The 18074-nt window shown below is 43.6% G+C and overlaps 1 protein-coding gene across 1 annotated transcript; it reads left to right on the forward strand.

The window, feature by feature from the left end:
* Positions 1–405: 405 nt before the first annotated feature.
* On the forward strand, positions 406–9449 carry LOC110500364 (stress response protein NST1). The gene is made up of 2 exons (XM_021577695.2): positions 406–705; positions 5358–9449. The coding sequence occupies exon 2, from the start codon at positions 5402–5404 to the stop codon at positions 7577–7579; it is 2178 nt and encodes a 725-aa protein (XP_021433370.2). The 5' UTR covers positions 406–705; positions 5358–5401; the 3' UTR covers positions 7580–9449.
* Positions 9450–18074: the final 8625 nt, after the last annotated feature.

Raw genomic sequence — 18074 nt, forward strand, 5'->3', positions numbered from 1 at the left:
AATACATGTAGTTTTTTTTATCACAAAAGTAGTGTACTGGCCCTTTAATAGTTAGCGATTATAGTGTCTTCAGTGCAGACAACAAAAACAAAAATCTGCCCCCCTCCCGTCTGGAAACTAACGCAGCACCCACCCACCCCCAAACTACATCCCGCGGCTGAGTTCACCTATCTCCCTCACCTGTGGTGTGTTCTTGGCTATGCTCCCCCCTGGCGGGAGAAATACTATCTAATTCACCCCGTTTCCGTTCATTCATCAGGCTACTGCAGTGTGGCAGAGCCAGAACGCTCGTGGTTCATTCGAGCGAAGCGAAAATTCTTATCAATGAAAGCTTGGTTCCGTCACTAGGGGAAAACTCTGACGTCAGGTCACGTAGGCAGGGAGGGGGGGACGTATAAAGAAGCGGTGCTGCCGGTGATAACTCACTGAAACAGAAGCACAGCGAATGAGGCAACAGTAAGAAAACCTGCGGTGCTGTCCGTGGTAATACTCACTGAAACAGACGCACAGCGAATGAGGCAACAGTAGACAAACCAAAAGGGAGAAATAACTTTCTACTTTATACACACTTCCAAACAACACCGAGCTTTATTTGTGTTGAGTAGACATTGGTGTGTTGAGTTAGAGTAACACGTTGAATTAGAGAGATTTGAGGAGTGACAAGGAGGAGAAAGTAGCCTATCTGGTTTCACCGCAAGACACCAGGTAAGTCTTAACTACTTTAATATATCTTATTTAAAAAGTGATAAAACTGATTGATCCTGTGGCATGAACGACTGAAAACTAAAGCTATGGTCATGTATTTGAGAGTTTGTATGGGATTCCACCTTGCATTTAGTTAAGACAGACTGTAGTTAAAAGAAATAGTAACAAAAGTGTTTTAATAATAAAGGAAAATATATTGAATGTGTTTACTCCAATTAGGGGAGAGGTGATAGTGTAAGGGGGAGAAAAAAATAATATATATATATATATAAGTGCATTCAGAAAGTGATCGGACCCCTACACTTTTTCTACATTGTTACATTACAATCATCAATCTACCCCATAATAACAAAGAAAAAGCATGTTTAGACATTTCAGCAAATGAAATAAAAATGAAATCACATTTACATAAGTATTCAGACCCTTTACTCTGTGCTTTGTTTGAAGCACCTTTGGCAGTGATTATAGCCGTGAGTCTTGAGTATGACGCTACAAGCTTGGCACACCTATATTTGGAGAGCTTCTCTTATTCTCCTCTGCAGATCTCCAGGTTGGATGGTGAGTGTTGCTGCACAGCTATTTTCAGGTCTCTCCAGAGATGTTTGATCGGGTTCAAGTCCGGGCTCTGGCTGGGCCACTCAAGGACATTCAGAGACTTGTCCCGAAGCCACTCCTGCATTGTCTTGGCTGTGTGCTTAGGGTTGTTGTCCTGTTGGAAGGTGAACTGTCACCCCAGTTTGAGGTCCTGAGCACTATTGAGCAGGTTTTCATCAAGGATCTCTGTATTTTGCTCCATTCATCGTTGCCTCGATCCTGACTAGTCTCCCAGTCCTTGCCGCTGAAAAACATCCCCAAAGCATGATGCTGCCACCACCATGCTTCGCCGTAGGGATGGTGCTATGTTTCCTCCAGACTTTATGCTTGGTATTCAGGCCAAAGAGTTCAGTCTTGGTTTCATCAGACCAGAGAATCTTGTTTCTCATGGTCTGAGAGTCTTTAGGTGCCTTTTGGCAAGCTCCAAGCTGGCTGTCATGTGCCTTTTACTGAGGAGTGGCTTCCGTCTGGCCACTCTACCATAAAGGCATGATTGGTGGAGTGATGCAGAGGTGGTTGTCCATCTGGAAGGTTCTCCCACCTCCACAGAGCAATTCTGTAGCTCTGTCAGAGTGACCATCGGGTTCTTCTCCCCCGATTGCTCAGTTTCGCGGGGCGGCCAGCTCTAGGAAAAGTCTTGGTGCTTCCAAACACTTCAATTCCTAGACAGGCGTGTGCCTTTTCCAAATAATGTCCAATCAATTGAATTTACCACAGGTGGACTCAATCAACTTGTAGAAACATCTCAAGGATGCTTAATGGAAACAGGATGCACCTGAGCTCAATTTCGGGTCTCATAGAAAAGGGTCTGAATACTTATGTAATAAAAAATAAAGAAATGTATACATCTGCACAAAAAAAATGTTTTTGCTTTGTCCTTATGGTGTATTGTGTGTAGATTGTTGAGCAAAATAAACAATTGAATCATTTTTAGAATAAAGCTAACAAAATTTGGAAAAGGGGTCTGAATACATTTCAAAGGCATATATATATATATATTAGATGTTTTATTGAACTAGGCAAGTCAGTTAAGAACACATTCTTATTTACAATGACTGCCTAGGAACAGTGGGTTAACTTCCTTGTTCAGGGGCAGAACAACAGATTTGTACCTTGTCAACTCAGGGATTTGATCTAGCAACCTTGCGATTACTGGTCCAATGTTCTAACCACTAGGCTACCTGCCACCCCAAAATATATATATATAGAGGCCACAATCTATCTGCAATATTAAAGATGATCTACACCCTAAAATAAACAACATATATATAACACAAGTGTTTTAAAAGATCAACATAAAGGAATGTATTTTCACAAATTTCAACTTATTTTTCAATACTAATCTTTGTAAATTGTAAGAGATTACTATCTCTCAGTATAAATAGCCTACAAGAAAATGGGTGTGGATTATGAGAAGAGAAATAATCGAATGATAGAATGACTGAGGTTGGCTAACGATTGTGGTAATCATATTGACAGGGATTACCGGAGATGATAATGATCATGATAATTGTCATATCATCATAACCATCATCATCATCATAGCCACGCCTCTTCCCAGTCTTCCATCATCTTTGCCATCACCATGGCGTCACAAACTGCCAAGAATAAACCCAGGAAGACCAAGTAAAGACAGGGTGAAAAGGACACTTTAAACAGCTGCATCTGGCTGCGTAAAAGAGTGGTTTTGCATGTCAAACCAATTTTGATGCTACTTTTTAATAGTTAGTTGAGACATTTATGTACATGCATTAATTATGTGTATAAGTGCTCTGCTTTCTTCTATACTTTCATGCATACTAGAGTTCATGTGGTGATAGAGTTCTTGCACGTTTAATCTTGAGGCAACAGAGCGCTTCTCCCAGGTCGTGTGGCGTTTCGACTGAGCAGATTATGGCTAGATAGGGCTTCTTAAAAGCAAATGTGCTTTGGTGGAGAGACAGCACCCTACGTATATTGCCCTCGGGGATGGGAATTTGCCGATAGAATTATGAGAACGGGTGAGACAGACATATGTGGTTCCAGAAGCTTTTTAATACCTGTACTACCCGAGGTACAACGTTTACCAAACATTATACAGCTAAAGAATTAAGTATGAAAAAATGGGACCAATAAAGCCAACCAAAGAGATGGAATAATTGTAAGGTGATATAGATTGTTGCTATACAGTTTGCCTACGCATGACTTGGACATGTTAGGAAAGATCACTCTATTGGGAGAAAGTGAGATTTGTGGTGTGTCATCCACACACACACACACACACACACACACACACACACACACGGGTGCATCATCCAGGCCAGGTAGGTTGTCTCCTAATCTCTCACTCTGTAGATTACACTGATCCATCTGTGTTTTGATTATCCAGGGGTCAAACCTATATCATGCATCCCAAATGGCAGCTTATTAACTGTTGGCCTACTATTTTGACCAGGACCCATAGAGCTCTGGTCAAAAGTAGTGCACTGTGTTGGGTAGGGAATAGCCTGCCAATTGGGATGCAGCCTCAATGCGGTATTATGATCTTTTAATCTCATGTCCATTTTCAATCTCATCTACATTCTGGGATGATATCTGCAATGAGTACAGTACCTGTGTCAGTGGTTAAATCCAATGGGTTTGTGTTTGACATTGTTGTGGCTGTAATGAAGGAGATGATCGATTGCTATTGATTATTTCATCAGTCTATTCATGCTACTTATTGAATTTTTAAGAGAGAGAAAAAAAATCCGAAATCATTGTGTAGTTACTGGTAGGTATTATACTGTAGCGATCAATGTGAAATCGGTTGTTGCCATGGCCACTGATATAGATGACCTTACAAATAGCACCTACTTCGTCTCTGTAGCACGCGCATTGGAACGCTTTCTTGCCAATTGCCACCCGCCCTATTACCACGTGCCTGGAGCGCTCACATGCGAAGGGAGCATTACACACGCAAGGAACAGCACTAGCTCGAGACACTGAGCCAATTAACCTTTTGTTAGATCAGCTCAGTGGAGGCGCGAGAAAATACTAAATACTGTATAGCATGTGCCAAATCACACGGTTTAAACACAAATCGACGCACAAGAGTTTCATTTATCTTGACACCTTGCAGCAAATAGCCTACAGGTATTCTAGTTTAGCCTGTGGAGCGGAACAATTCAATTGAGGAAAAGTCCAAATTGGACAAACTGGATTCAAAGGCATTGTTGTGAAAGCAATTAATATGAGCCATGGAAGTAGCCGAAAAGCTAGGAAGTCGTTGAGAAACCATTTCAAACTGTTGGCCCAATACTGGTCAGCCATTTTGTGTGGGTCCCTATGCTCAACTGATGTTATTTGTGACCTGCACAGAGGTGCATGATCTACATTGATTAAGGTGAATGAATATAGTATTTTGTCTATTATGTATGTTATATTTATGGGGGAAACTGAGTAGTGTGTACTGAGAAAATGACATCTGTTGTAAAAGCAACCTACTCTAGTGTTTCATCATGATTCTAGGTTGAGAATTGTTTTCGCATGCAGATGAGTGATGACATCATCTACTCCATTTGTGCTAATTATTTGGTTCATATCCCTCATTCCTTTACAGGCTGACTCATGTCCATTAATTCATTTCACTTTAATAATGCTATGAGCTAATGGTTTTCTTGGCAGTGACACCACATACTTTAACTGAACTGTATATGCAGCTCCCGAGTGGCGCAGCGGTTTAAGGCACTGCATCTCAGTGCTTGAGGTGTCACTACAGAAACCCTTGTTCGAATCCAGGCTGTATCACACCCGGCCATGATCGGGAGTCCCATAGGGCAGCGCACAGTTGGCCCAGTATCATCCGGGTTTGGTCAGTGTAGGCTGTCATTGTAAATAAGAATTTAAAAAATTATATATATATATATATGCTCATTAAAAAATTTGTACCATCCTGTGAAACTTTTCATTATAGGTATAGAAAGAGAAAATGCTTTCTATTGTATAGGGGGGTTCCATAGAATAAAAATTCTACGTGGGTTCACCCATTTTTCTTATTTTATCTAACAAATCTATATTTTCTGTCTCTCATTCACCAGGAGCATCACCTTCCCTCGCCCCCTCTTGTCCTTTCTGTGTGGTCATGATGTGGTCCCACTTCGCCACAAGTGCCCTTATCCTACTGGTTGTCTTGTTGAGACTTACCCTAACCCTCCCGCTCACCGCCTCCGTGGTGACCGAGACACACAGCCCCGGCGACAGCCATGCTCCTTCCCCTCTTGGACTTAGGCCAACCGAGGGAGAGAATGAAGGGAGGAAGGGCAGACTTCCACAGAGAGAGAGAGCAGAAGAGGAGGATGAGCTTTTTGGAGGCATGGACCCCAAAACATTAGCAGCCGTTCTGCTGGAGGCGATGAATAAGCCACACGGGGAAAGGAGGAACGGTGTGGAGGATGGGCGCAAGGAAAAGGAGAGAGGAAAAGAGGAGAATGAGAGAGAGAGGCAGGAGGAGGAGAAGGGAGAGGAGGTGAGAGCCGCATTGGATGAGGAGGGAGCAGACCGAGACAGGGACGGTCGCGAGGAGCTTGAGCTGGTAATGGCAGCCGCTGCGGCGCAGGGCAAGGAGGAGCGAGAGAGGAATGAGGAGGAGGAGGAGGAGAGGAAGAGAGCACAGGAGGAGGAGGAAAGACTAACAGAGAAAGTGACTAGCCACACCACCAGCCAGACGATTCCTGGAAAGGAGAAACGACCTCCGGCAGAAGGAGAAAGAGGGGAGGAGGTGGGAGTGAAGGAAGTGGGGGCCAGAGAAGATGCGCAGCAGGGACCACCCACCTCACAGGAGACCCAGCAAGAGGAAGAAGAGGAGCAACTAAGTCCAGATGAAGTGCAGAACCTACAGAGCATGTTGGAGGAACTGCAGAACTACAACACAGCTAACAAGAGAGAGAGGGAGGCCCAGGAGCAGAGAGGGAGAGAGAGCAGGGCCTACAGCCAAGACGACACAGACCAAGCCCTGATCCACAACCAGATAAAACCCAAAGCTAAAGGATACCCCCGAGCCATGTCGAAGAAGCTCAAATGGCAAGAGGAGATGCAGAAAGCCCTGAACATGCCCACTTATAGAGGAGGCAACTTCATGGACGACTTTGACAATCTGGCTCGACCGGCAGCTGAGGAGGATGATGAGGAAATGCTGAGCCCCGAGGAGGAAGAGAGGAGGGCAAAGGAGGAGCAGGAGGAGGTCAGGAGGCAGGCGATGGAAGCTCAGAGGGCCAAAGCCGAGGAGGAGAAGTTGGCGGACATAGCCTCGGACATGCTCCTGCAGTACATGGTCAAACAGGACAAAGGAAAGTACCAGAACAAGAAGACCCTGCTGTCCAACGCAGCGGAGGACAAGCGCTCTGACGAGGAGGTCGTCAGCGAGGACGATGATATTGATCCTCAGACCATTGATAAGCTCATCGAGATCTCCAGTAAGCTCCACCTCCCCGCGGACGACGTCGTTGACATCATCAGCGACGTTGAGAAGAAGAAGAAGAAAGACGCTCCTGAGACATTGCCCTGGCAACGACCCCAGCAAAGACCCCTGGTTTACCCAGCAGCCAAAGCCGTCGATGCCCAGCCTTCACACCCCCGATACCCCACCCTGAAGCAGCCTCTCGCGGCCATCAATCCCCTCAAGGCCTGGTTCAAGGACAAATCTTCCATCAAACCCTCAAAACAAGACCTCTGGATCAAACCTCAACAGAAGTCCTTTCGGACTTCCTCCAACTATCCTATAACTACTAACAACAACTATCCCTTCTACCAACAGAAGCCCTATCGAGGCTACTACCCAATTTACTTCCCCCCTCCCAAGCCCAAACCCCTGTTCTATGCCAAGCCTTCCTACATGCTCAACGACCTCCTGTCGAATTCTCTGGACTACGACTTTGATTTCCCCCCCAAGAGGAGGTACCGTCCCTGGGTACAGCCCCGCCCGAGGAAGCCCCCCGCTGCACTCCGGCGGAACCTCTACTACCCCAATTACTCCAACTATCCCAACTACCTCCTCCCCCCACACCCCAGGACATACAACCCCCTACCCGTCCCCGTCCCCATGCCTAAACCTCGCTCGTCCCCACCCAGGGGTCAGGTTCAGCCTCGCCATCGGCATGGTTACTATTACCAAGCGCCCTCAGCACCTTTGGTGACCCGGGACCAAGATTACTATGGGATGCAGGGGATAGGGATGGGGCCGCAGCAGCAAGATAGCAATGAAGACCTGGAGAACTACATTCAACAGGTCTTTATGAAACCCAGGCCTAGGATGTTTCAGTGAAAAGAGAGGAAAGAGAGAGAGGGGGCGGGAAGGAGGGAGGGGAAAAGGGGAGGAAAAGAGAACAATGGATTTTTTTTTTACACCACTTACTTTTGATTTCAGGTTTTGCCTTGGTTTTGTCTCTTTAATGTACTGTTAGATTTTTGTCAAAGAGCAACACAAATTCCATGTAGCTTTTTTTTTGTATAGAGGAAAAATGAACTTGCAGATAGAAAAGTGAGGGAGTCAGGATGACACACATCCATTCATTCCTCTTGCTCTTTTCTTTGGAAGATGAAACTGAAGCTGTTGTCCAAAATGACTGAAAGAGGGGCACTAAACCAATCACATAAAGAACTATAGAACATACAGAACCATAGAACACTGACTCTATAGACTCATCTCATCATCCTGGGATTCTGGAAAATATGAGGGAGCGTCGGCATCGTTCAGAAGACCAACATTGAGGGGAAATTGCAAATGGCACCCTATTCCCTATGTTGCGCAATACTTTTGTCCAGGGTCCATGGGGCTCTGGTCAAAAGTAGTGCACTATATATATGGGATAGGGTGCCATTTGGGACTCAGCCTGACTATCATGTTCCAAAATGATCCAAAACTCATACAAGAGACTTACAGTTGTTAACAAATACACACATGTCAATGTTTGGAGCCAAAATGCACAGTCAAGTGTGTTTATATTCCAAAAGACTAGCCATCGCTATTGGAGAAGAGGCCCTAATGGATATAAAGCCTTTACCAATGTGTATCTGTTGTGTTTTATTGTTATCGGTGGTTCCATTGTCACCATTTCAGTTACACGTCGTTGGTTGTTTACAGAAAATGAAGCTTGCAAAAAAAATATCGAATTGGTCCTTTTCAAGAACTCACAGATAACAAACAGTTATCGTCAAGGGCAGAGAAAGTCATTGTTATTGTTACCGATACGCTTGATGATACGGTGCCATACTGTACGCAAATGCAGTCACTATTTATTAATCAAATACATTGTTTGTTTTTTGATTATTTGTTACTTGTCTGTTTTTAATCACTTCTGTTTTGTTATTTCCTGTCGTTATCACAGTGAGTTTGTTCCAACAACAAAAAACTGTAACATTTTTATGTCAATTGTCCGTCGGCACACTTTTTGATTAACTTATGAATATATGATTGTATTTATTTAATGTACTTGTAATGTACTTGTAATGTACTTGTAATGTACTTGTGTTTTTTCTACAAAGCAGTGCTAAGATTTACACATTCATACATTCCAAATATTTGTAAGACAAAGTGATTTTAAAGGAAAGAAACTGAAAATACTGAAATACAGTTTTATATTGCCTTATTATGGTTTCCCCCTCATTTTGCTAAGACTGTTGACTTTGTAAAGGGGGTAGAATTGAGTTAAGCCCTTGTAGAGAAATGGGGTTGTGATTACAATTCCATTCAATCTCAAATTCGATTCACAAATTGAAAAAAAAAATGGGAATTTTTCAATGAAACGGACTTGATTTGAAATGGAATCGTCCCTCACATACTCCCGATGAATGAGTGAAATGAAATTAGAATTAGGGAAAAGAAACTGAAAACAGTCCAGGATTTTCACTCTGTTCTACTGTAGAGAAACCAATATGTCTCTGTGTTTATGCCTTTAGATGCTGGAAAGGACTGTGATTCAGTATCTCACCACAAACAAAAAAATCATTGTGTTATTGGAAATCAATATCTAATCACCTCCAAATCCTTACTCGTTCAATATTTCCTTGTAAACGAAACCCCAACAAAAAACGTTTTTTCCCCCGTTTTCTCCCCAATTTCGTGGTATCCAATTGTTTTAGTAGCTACTATCTTGTCTCATCGCTACAACTCCCGTACGGGCTCGGGAGAGACAAAGGTTGAAAGTCATGCGTCCTCCGATACACAACCCAACCAAGCCGCACTGCTTCTTAACACAGCGCCATCCAACCCGGAAGCCAGCCGCACCAATGTGTCGGAGGAAACACCGTGCACCTGGCAACCTTGGTTAGCGCGCACTGCGCCCGGCCCGCCGCAGGAGTCGCTGGTGCGCGATGAGTCAAGGATATCCCTACCGGCCAACCCCTCCCTAACCCGGACGACGCTAGGCCAATTGTGCGTCGCCCCACGGACCTCCCGGTCGCGGCCGGTTACAACAGAGCCTGGGCACGAACCCACCCTCATGTCTTTAAATAACCATGTGGCAATCTCGTAGCCAATGACAGAGCTTGTGTCCCAAATTGTACCCTATTCCCTTTAATAGTGCACTACTTTTGAACAGAGCCCTATGTGCACCATATGGGGAAAATGGTGCCATTTGGGATGCACTCATTGGCGTGGCTAGCATCAAAGCTCAATCAAACACAGCAGAGACAATCTCAAAGTGAAACCATTTTCAATGTGACTGACGCCACAGACACCAATGAAAAATCCATTATTTTAGAGAAGCGACGGGGGGAGAAACACTGGGAAAACATTGGGAGTGGTGTTTGATTTGACATGTGTGTTCTGCTTAACTGGAATCGGTGCCATTTGGGAATCGGTGCCATTTGGGACATACCTTTAGGACTGTTTCAGTTCACTCAACTGAACTCATTGCATTTTGGCATTTGAGTGGGTCCACTAGAAACACTGATCTAAGGGGACAGATTTGGCCTTTCAAACCTCCTACTCAATACTGAAGTGTAAGATATCTGCTGTAGGAGAGAGAGAGAGAGAGAGAGACAGAGAGATTATATGGAAGGTCGTGAAAAGTGGGGAAGGTATACCTAAACATTACTTCCACTTTGAAACAGATTTGTTTGTTTTTTGTTTCTCTTCTAAAAAGAGAGGGAGGGAAAGAGAACATTTACAGGTATGAGAAAGAAAGACAAGATAGAAGACAGTCTGCTGCACGTTTCTGTGTGCCTGCATCTAAAATGTGTTGCTTCTTTTTGATGAACTTAACGAGCATTAAATAAAAGTATAAAAAAAAATCTCAAAGGAGAACTAAAAGATGACTTTATAGAAGTACGAAGTACCCGGGAAAAAAACCCTGTTGAAGTCTTGTATGAGGATGTTCTGATCTATGTGCTCTATTTCTAGATGTACCTTGTACCTATGTCGTAATAAACATGCGTGTTGCTGATTGTAAATAACCGCATGTATCCATGATGACTAGTTTTGCTACACAGAGAGAAATAAATAAAATGAACTATTTTTTATTATGAAAGTGAAATGCCTTTTTTTTTTTTTTGTGTGAAGTTCTATTGGCTCTTGACTTTGACTCCTTTTCTCACCTATCACACGCAGCAACAATGGGACAAACCATCATGAAAACAGCACACTATGTTTGATAGGGATTTCTTGCTTATTCCCTTCTGATTCCGGGAATCTTCCAACAAGGATTTCTGAAACATTTTGGGAAAGTTTTTGGGAAAGTTACCCGAATTTTGCAACCGTAGACAAAACTGATACTGCTACTTGCTACAATGTATTCCTTTATAACACAGTGATTAGCACACAACCTGCATGAGATTTACAGCCAATCGATGCCAACACACCACCTATTGTCCCCCACAACGAAATCAGATGGGAACTATGGATCTGTCTCCGTCCGTTCGTACGTACTTTAGTCACAAGTGATATTTCAGACACCACTTGGGTGAAGTAATCACCTGAAATACAAACTTTGAACAAGCATATGTCCTGTCCCGTTTGTCTCCAGTCATGACGTTTTGTACATACAGTGGGGTCGGAAATTATTGACACCATTGACAAAGATGAGCCAAAATGACTGTATAAAATAAATAATTCATATACTGAGCTACACGGAGTATAATAATATTGAGTTGCACTACCACCTTTTTTTGCCCTCAGAACAGCCTCAATTCCTTCGGGGCATGGACTCTACAAGGTGTCGAAAGCGTTCCACAGGGATGCTGGATGTCCTTTGGCTGGTGGACCATTTCTGATACACACGGGAAACTGTTGAGCCTAAAAAAAATCCAGCAGCATTGCAGTTCTTAACCCAAACCGGTGCGCCTGGCACTTCCTACCATACCCTGTTCAAAAAGTACAGTTTTTGTCTTGCCCATTCACCCTCTGAATGGCCCATAAACACAATCCATGTCTCAATTGTCTCAAGGCTTAAAAATCCTTCTTTAACCTGTCTCCTCTCCTTCATCTACGCTGACTGAAGTGGATTTAAAAAGTGACATCAATAAGGGATAATGGATTCACCTGGTCAGTCTGTCACGGAAAGAGCATTTGTTCTTAATGCTGCCAAAAAATTAGAAATTATATTATTTTACACTAACACAATTGCTCAGGGAAATAGATTTTGTTTAACAAGTCTCAAAAAGGTTATTATTTACACCCCTGTTTTCAATACCTCACCTCACCTTTTTCTAAATAGTTTCATTTGAGTTGGAGAACACATTGGGAGGGATCATAGACCATTCCTCCATACAGAATCCTTCCAGGTCCTTGATATCCTTTGTTTGCGCTCATGGACTCCCCTCTTCAATTCAAACCACGTCGCCTTGTTAATTCTGTACTGACTAAAGAGATGAGGGACGGAAGAGGTGGAGTGGAGCAGAAGAAGGAAGTGAAGGATGAGGGGATGTTAGGGAGTGGGAAAGAAGAGGAGGATGAGAGAGGAAGCAGAAGAGGGATACAGGGAAGAAGAATGGTTGTGTTGGTTTGATAACACATGCACCTAAGGGGAGAGGAGGGAGAAGTGGGGAGGAAGGGGGAGAAAGCAGAGGAGGGAAGGAAGGGGTAAGAGGGGAGAAGAAAGGTTGGAGTGTGTGTGTTCAGGGAGCTGTTTGAGATTTAATGGGTGATCAGAGGAAAGGTTGATCTCTGCTCACTGGAGGGATGGATACACACACACAATCTCACACACACACACACACACACACCATGTATCTAGCAACGGAACAGGAGGAGAAGAGAGGGAAGGAAGGGAGAGAAGGAAGAGGGGGAACGAGGGAAGAGAGGAAAGGAAGTCATGTCAGACTATATGTACCAACAAAGTCCCATGGTGCCGCTGTGTCAGGGACCTACCACTGTTACTGGGGAGATTCAAACATGCATCACTGTCACGCTGAGATCCAGAGCACAAGGGGTCGGCCAGAAGCTTTGATCTCAGTAAGGAGTGCCTGTTTCCCCCTTGTCGAACAGGTGGGCTGCCCCCTCTGGAGCCCGCTGGCAATGATAGAGATATAATGGAGACTCACACTGTCAAAGGTTATCCAATCATATGGCTATGGAAGCATGGGGTAAATTGATGGGTGAAGTGTGAGTGGAGTGAGTATTTAAACAGAGTTCCATTTGTTGGTGTTTCTGATACAATAATTTATGTTAGTTAGCTAGTTCATCATTATTATTATTGTTATTCTCTCTCTCTCTCTCTCTCACTCACTCACTCACTCAGAGTCTAAATAAAGAGATAGATTGCAAATAAATGAGAGGAATAGAGGATAGGTTGGTGAGTGGGAGGGATGGATGGAGGAGAGGAGGGGAGAGGAGAGAGGGATGGATGGATGGATGGATGGAGGGAAGGAGGGATGAGAGGAGGAGTGAAGGAAGCGAGTGATGGAGGGAGGAGATATGGGGAAAAGAGAGGAGGAGAGGAGAGAGGGAAGGAAGGAAGATGGAGGGAGGGAGGCATGGGATAAGGAGGGAAGAAGACAAGAAGGAGAAGAGGAGAGGAAGGGATGGGATGAGGAGAAAGGAGGAGAGGAGAGGTTGATGAGTGTAGCTCAGCCAGCCCACGGAGGGTTAGCAGCAGTGATTCATTGGTCATGTGACTCCCTCCCTTCCCTCCTTCCTCTGCTGGGTGAGTCATCCTTCGCGCCACCATCTCCATGCAGAGCCACTGCAGAACCCCTAGGCAGTCAGCCAAGCTTCCTCACTCGCGCACGCACACACACACTCGCGCACGCACACGCGCGCGCGCACACACACACACACGCGCACGCGCACACACACACACACACACACACACACACACACACACACACACACACACACACACACACACACACACACACACACACACACACACACACACGCACGCTCAGGACCTACTGCAGAGAGGGCCTACTACACACTCATTGCACATACTGTCTGTCAACATATGCAGAGATAGATGTACAGGTAACTGCCAAAATAAAGGCAACACGAGCATGAAGTGTCTTAATAGGGTGTTGGGCCGCCACGAGTCAGAACAGCTTCAATGTGCCTTGTCATAGATTCCACAGCTGTCTGGAAATCTATTAGAGGCATGCGACACCGTTCTTTCAAAATAAACATCATTTTGTGTTTTGTTGACGGTGGTGGAAAACGATGTCTCAGGCGCCACTCCAGAACACTACCATAAGTGTTCAACTGGGTTGAGATCTGGTGAACTGAGGCAGCCATGGCATATGGTTTACATCTATTTCATGCTTATGAAACCATTCAGTGACCACTCATATTATGTGGAGGCAGGCATTGCCATCCTATGGGGGCATAGCCATAGTAGCCAAAATAATGGCCTGTTCAGCATTTTTATGACCCTAAGCCTGATGGGATGTTAATTTCTTAATTAGCTCAGGAACTACACCTGTATGGAAGCACCTGCTTTCAATATACTTTGTATCCCTCATGTTTCCATTATTTTGGCAGTTACGTGTATAAACGTGTACATTCACTTAAACACCCACAGTTACTGCATCACCACTGTCAAATCAACTCACATCATGTTTGTAGCCTATGCACACAGCCAACTAGTATCAGCAACCACACACACAGCCAGGCCATATCAGGAAATGGAATACACACCCACATAATCAAAAACAGACACCTCTCCCTATTTCTCTTTCAGTCTCTCTCTCTCTCTCTCTCTCTCTCACACACACACACACACACACACTGTGTGCACCTACGACCTGTATCATTATTTGTGATATGTTCCCAGTAATTTTCCATCTGTGTACTGATAAAGTATTGATGCCGTGCATCCCAAATGGCACCCAATTCCCTATATAGTGCACTACTTTTGACCAGGGCTCCATAGGTAAAAGTAGTGCAGTATATAGGGAATAGGATGCCATTTGGGATATAGACAGATGGAAAACCTAATGGAGCAGCATTCTAACATTCTAAGTGCACTTTATTTCACAGTATCAAACATTATTGATCGCGGCTGATGCGTGACTCCAAAAAAAGAATAACACAGGAAATTGTGATATGACAAACAACGGTAAACAGATGCACATACAAGCCCCCCCCCCCCCCCCCCCCCACACACACACACACACACAAGGGCCCCATACCGTCACCAAATATAGTAGCGTTCTCCGAGAAGGTATGGGCCAATCACAGCAATTTGTAAGGCAAGGATGAAAGGAGGGAGGGACAGAAGAGGAGAAAGAGAAAGTGAGGGCAGGAAGGCTGTTCTTTCATAACAGCAAGAACAACAGTCTGTTTGTGATGCAGAGGGTTAGATAGAGGTCCCTGGCAGTAGGGGAGCAAAGTAGGACCATGTGATGGGAAGAGGGCAACGGAGGGTAGGAGGGGGACAGGCAAGGGAATGGCATAAAGCCTTTAAGGTATATCTAGTGTTGTAGGAAGTATGCATCTAGTATGCAGGGGAAGTGTGTTCATTTAAGTATGCTTGAAAGACCAACGTTGATATCTTCAGTGGATGTTGTGAGGGAGCCGGATAGGCCATGTGAGGGGAGGAGGGTCCAGCAGAGGATACCGTTGGCATAAAACCATGGCCATGTTCAAGTTGACAAACGTTGCAGATAGAAATGCCGCGAATAGAGCCGTCATGATTCCTTGTTTTACATGTCAGAGAGGCATGTTTGTTGAACAATACATATTTGTATCTGAAAGTTCCAGAAAGTTGTGTCTTGCTGAACGCGCCCCATATCTCCATCCGCTGGCTTGACGGTGGCCACTGCTACATCCCAACGGGAGCTCTGGGCCAGCCAACATGGCGCCCGCCCTGAATGCCCAGTTCATCTCACCTACTTTGTGCAGTTCTGAAAACATTGAATAGTTTTGTAGTAGATTATTCATTGCCTGAATAATCCTTCTCTCCACCTTGTCACTACCATTTTTCTCTGCACTTATTTACTGAGCTCTCCTCCTTTATCTCATCCCTCCATCGCTCCCTCGTTTCTCTCGCTCTCCCCCTCCGCTGTATGGCAAGGCCACGCATCACTGCAACACTGTCACAAAGGAACGGTGACTCATACACTTAAATGCTCCATCTTGCTTCTCTTCTCGTTTTTTTTCCCCTTTCCCTCGCTCCTCCCTCCCCTATCTTACACAAACAGCTTTGGCTTTAGGATTCTCTCTGAATTTCAAACAGTAGCTACATCAACAGGTTTGTATTTACACCTATAGACTTGACATTTCCCACAAAAACATGCATCCACTTTTGAACACAACAACTGTCAACAAATGATAAAGTCCTGGTAAGACACAGTTAAAGGGGCAATCTGCAGTTCAAACAACAACCAGGCAGTCACCTGCCACTGTTTTGGTAAATCAAATCACAGTTTTAAACCATGTTTTGAGGCTATACAGTGTTTGTTTAGAATTATATTGTTTACAAACAATTGCGTAAGAAAATATTGTTTTGGGTTCTGATGGGGTATGACAGTTGAACTACGCTCATGAGGCATTTATAAAGTGAGGTTCTTATACTCTCAATGGGTATAGAGTACACTCACCACTTCTACATAAATGTGGATTCTACCATGATTGTGGATACTCATAAATTGTGAATAATGATGAGTGAGAAAGTTAGACGCACAAAGGTCATACCCCCAAAAAAATACACGTAATGGGTTTGTAGTCACAAGCCAAGCTTGATGTACTCAGTGCGTGCTAAGAATATGGAACCAAAACTTGACTACTTTAACACACTAAGTGTGTATTAACGAACTAAAATGTTAGCTTCACTGTCCAAATACATATGGAGGGGAGTGTATATTAAAAGACAAAAAACGTATATACCAATCACAGACTGCCTCTTTAATGCAACAAATGTTCATAAACAAAAGACAACAACCTTCTCTCTGACATACAGCTTCCTACACTGGGGCTTTGGATTCTCTCGGAATTAAAAACGGTAGCTACATCAACTGGTTGCTGTGCATTACGCGACATGACCAAATGTATGTGGACATCAGCTCGTCGAACATCTCATCCCAAATTTGTGGGCATTACTATGGAGTTTGTCCCCCCTTTTCTGCTATAACATACTCCACTCTTCTGGGAAGGCTTTCCACTAGATGTTGGAACATTGCTGCTTCCATTCAGCCAGTTAAGAGCCAGTTTGCGCTGTTCTGTGAAGGATGTAGTACACAGCCCTGTACGAGCTCTTTAGTTTCTTGGCAATTTCTCACATGGAATAGCATTCATTTGGTTGCTGATAATGGTCCTCTGTACGCCTATATAGATATTCAATAAAGAAATCTGCCGTTTCCAGCACCAATAGTCATTTACGACATTAACAATGTCTACACTATTTCTTATCAATGTCGTTATTTAAAAAATGGGCAAAAACAAGGACATTTCTAAGTGACCCCATACTTTTGAACGGTACTGTGTATATCACACACACACTAACAGTCAAAAGTTAACACATCTACTCATTCCAGTGCTTTTCTTTATTTTGACTATTTTCTACATTGTAGAATAATAGTGAAGGCATCAACTATGAAATAACACATATGGAATCATGTAGTAACCAAAAAAAGTGTTCAACTAATCAAAATACATTTTATATTTGAGATTCTACGAAGTAGCCACCCTTTGCCTTTACTGCCTTGCACACTCTTGGCATTTTCTCAACCAGCTTCATGAGGTCGTCACCTGGAATGCATTTCAATTAACAGGTGTGCCTTGTAAAAGGTTAATTTGTGGAATTTCTTTCCTTCTTAATGCATTTGAGCCAATCAGTTGTGTTGTAGGGGTGGTATACAGAAGATAGCCCTATTTGGGAAAAGTCCATATTAGAACAGCTCAAATAAGCAAAGAGAAATGACAGTCCATCATTACTTAAGACATGAAGTTTAGTCAATCTGGAAAATGTCAATAACTTTTAAAGTTTCTTCAAGTGCAGTTGCAAAAACCATCAAGCGCTATGATGAAACTGGTTCTCATGAGAAACGCCACAGGAAAGGAAGACTCTGCTGCAGAGGATAAGTTCATTAGAGTTACCAGCCTCTAATATGGACTTTGAAGAATCTCAAATATAAATTATATTTTGATTTGTTTAACACTTTTTTGCTTACTACATGATTCCATGTGTGTTATTTCATAGTTTTAATGTCTTCACTATTATTCTACAATGTAGAAAATAGCAAAAATAAAGAAAAACCCTGGAATGAGTTGGTGTGTCCAAACTTGCCTATAGACTGACATTTCCTACTATGGAAATCCACAGGTTAAAACATGCATGGGCATTCATAGTTAACACAACAAACATACCTTTTTAAACAATAACTTGCTA

This window comes from Oncorhynchus mykiss, chromosome 21 (genome assembly GCF_013265735.2).
Source record: "Oncorhynchus mykiss isolate Arlee chromosome 21, USDA_OmykA_1.1, whole genome shotgun sequence".
In the NCBI taxonomy this organism is placed as follows: domain Eukaryota; kingdom Metazoa; phylum Chordata; class Actinopteri; order Salmoniformes; family Salmonidae; genus Oncorhynchus; species Oncorhynchus mykiss.

Coding starts and splice junctions, on each gene's coding strand:
- LOC110500364 (XM_021577695.2), top strand. CDS start 5,402: ATGATGTGGTCCCACTTCGCCACAAGTGCCCTTATCCTACTGGTTGTC.